At 39.7% G+C, this 3,051-nt stretch overlaps 1 protein-coding gene across 1 annotated transcript; it reads left to right on the forward strand. All coding sequences in view use genetic code 12, as the record gives it.

The window, feature by feature from the left end:
- Positions 1 to 475: 475 nt before the first annotated feature.
- J8A68_004337 (uncharacterized protein) lies at positions 476 to 1,858 on the forward strand (the record flags this gene model as incomplete). Its single annotated transcript, XM_049408285.1, has 1 exon — positions 476 to 1,858. One exon carries the CDS (start codon positions 476 to 478, stop codon positions 1,856 to 1,858), a length of 1,383 nt encoding a protein of 460 aa, XP_049262441.1.
- Between the last annotated feature and the right edge of the window lie 1,193 nt (positions 1,859 to 3,051).

A 3,051-nucleotide genomic window follows, 5' to 3' on the forward strand; every position in this document is an offset into this window, starting at 1 on the left:
CAAATAGCTGGACAGCATTTGTACGAGATTGTGGTCTTTCTGAAAAACGTAATTCCAACATTTCTCTTATTTTGAAAACAAGTCCAGTTTGTAAATTTGTAGATAATTTGAGCTTGTGTAGGAAATGTTGATTAATCAGAGAAACAAGAAAATCAGTTATAGCAATAATAGCTCCGTTAGATCTATATATATAATATATGAATACAAGCATAAGAGTATTTTGTGCTGTACTATGGATCAGCAATTCGACAGCAGATTCAATATCGCCTGAAGGGCCCGTTAGCGTTTTTTTTGCATATACTTTAGTGATGATTACTCGCACAAAAAGTAATCGCTTGCACATTCCTGGTTTTTTCCCCTGATAATTCTCATTCTTGAACGACCCCTCAGAAAAAGGTTTACAATGTGATCTGAGAAGGGAGAGACAAGTGAGTGAAAAGTAAACTAATAGCAAGTAGCTCCCCCACACAACAAGATGACCAAAATAAAGTTAGAGATACTCATTATTCCATTGAATTATGCAAATAAACCAACTAGCCAGATAGATCGATCACTTTGTAAACGTTTTTTACATTTAGAAGATCCAGCAATTGATCTTAAAGAAGTTAAACAACAAGTTGAAACTAGATACAAAAAATTATATCCAAATGAAGATAAACTCGAGATTGAAGGATTTCAAGATACAGATCTTTGCGATTTAGATCCTGATTATTGTCTTTCTGATGTCTTTAAGTCAGGTGATATTTTAAGAGTTACTGTGAGAAATCAATTTAGAAGCACTAGCTTATGGGTATCTAAGGGACGTTTGCAAGGTACACAGAGCCCACGATTGCTTCGGAATGCATCAATTGTTACTGGTAGTCGCAAGCGAGGTAATGAATGTCTTGATAATAGCGATACCAATGATTCTGTTAACCAATCAAAGACAAATACAACTACAGTGTTGCCACAGCCCAAAGAACACGTATCTTGTTCTGGACCACTTTTCAAACCTCAGAGAACAGATGCTATAATCGTTCCGGAAAAGAAGCATCGAGTGCCTTCATCTTCTCCCAGTGATAGGGGGAATGGCAAGACAATGGCATCAGACACTGTATCTATCCCTGCCCAAGGCCAACTAGCACGAAATCGAAACCTCAGAAGGAGGGGAAGACGTCGAAATACCACGTACAGTTCAAAATTACAAAGCTTAGCCTCGGGTTCCTCTTCCCATTTACTTAGCAACAATAGAGGAACTTCCAAGGCAGGTCGTATATCAGCAGTACATCCAGATTCCAGTAACATTAAAGAAGTTATTGTTGTCTTAAGTGAAAGTGAAGAAAGCATGCTGCATTCCGACTCCGATAATGCTGGTAAAATTGACTCAGTGGAATCTTGTTCTCCTGGAATCAAACGTGTTCATTCAAAGATTGAAGAATCAAACCAATCTCGTCCTAAAACAAAACCTGGAAAAGTTATACGAACGAAAGATAGCAGAGACCACATTCAGAAACCTGAGATACCCAGTCTGTTCAGACCGAAAACTTCTGAGAGAAGTTCAAAACACAACGAGCCTAATACAAAACCCAACTACCTTCTGCCCAAACTGGACGCGGTTTTAAAGAAACTTAAAATAGATATGCAGGATGGTAAGGGTGAATCGGGGCCCAGTAGACGAACAAGAAGACAGACTTCTCCCACAATATTGAATGAAACTCCCCACAGGCGAGTAGCAAGGGCAGATTCTGGCTCATGGTACTCATCATCAAAAGCAACCGGCGTCAAAGACTCAGGGAAGTCACATATTCCAGCCGCAGAACAAAACAAAACATATCTGATCTCGAGATCCATGATACTGCAGAACTTAGTCTATGAGTGAGTATGCTTATGTAGCCAATTAACTATGCAGTAAGAAATTATAAAGAAAATCAAAGTCAGGAAACACTCCTCGTGATACTGAATCGAAATACCTACGGACGAAAAGCCCTTGAAACTGAATTATCTATTGTTTTATATAATCAACTGTACCAATGAGTATAACCGTCACTGAGATTTCGGATATCTGTCAGCTTGCTGAATTCAATTAATCATTCTTACTTCTCTGTAGTAGTTCTTGAGTTAGCCCGTATAGTAACTGAAACAGTGTGCATAAGTCGGTAAGCTCAAACAGAATCAGATGGTACTGAACCGGATTTCTTGAAGGTAATTCCACCACAGCTTGTTCAAGTACGGTTCGCCCACCCATATTCTTACAGTAAGACTTACACCAAGCATGGTGCTGCAACCAGGTCAGGGATCGTCGACACCACGAGTTCATTACTCTAGTACTACACCTGCCGTATATGTTGTCGGGCATAGAGGGTATTGTCGAAATTCGAACCACTATCTAAATGTTATAAGTAAGTAGCACCAGGATTATCGCGTTCACTACAGGCATAGCATAACCAAGTTCTCGTGGTATACAACAGTTATTGCAGATGAAGTGATATGGGAGCTTACAAAAACAGAGGGTTCTCAACTCTTCTCGTATAAAAGAACTCTTATCGATGAAGCTGTAGACCTGGATGTTGAGGTTTATCCTCATCAGGATGACCATTGGTATAGGAGCCTCTGTTATGAACTTGATGGATCTATACTACTAGGTATATCGATGATAAGCAAAGCAAGTCCGGGATGGTAAAGGTTGGTACAGGAGAGAAGCTCAATATCTATACAGCAACTTAGTCTATTGCAGAAATGCAAAGAGGAAATCAAATAGGTATTTGCTTATTGTCATTTCAAATGGAAGATGACTCTACTGGAATCATTGCAAGGGCTGAGACACCGGAAGCTTGTGTGCTCGATTACTTGAGTTCATGGTCCACAAGTAGGTCCGCGAGCCTTCACCACGATAGGTGTAATTGGTTTAGAGGCAGATCTTCGTCAATGTTATTGATGTGGCGAATCCAAATGATTACATAACTTTATCTCTAATAAGGAAGAGGACCGGTTGCCGCAACAGAATATACCTGCGGAAGACCTAGAAATGTGATCTGGAATTACTGTTGAGATATGGGATAATGGAAGACTTCT

This window comes from Hemisphaericaspora subhashii (genome assembly GCF_019202705.1).
Source record: "Hemisphaericaspora subhashii strain CBS 10753 chromosome Unknown scaffold23, whole genome shotgun sequence".
NCBI lineage: Eukaryota > Fungi > Ascomycota > Pichiomycetes > Serinales > Debaryomycetaceae > Hemisphaericaspora > Hemisphaericaspora subhashii.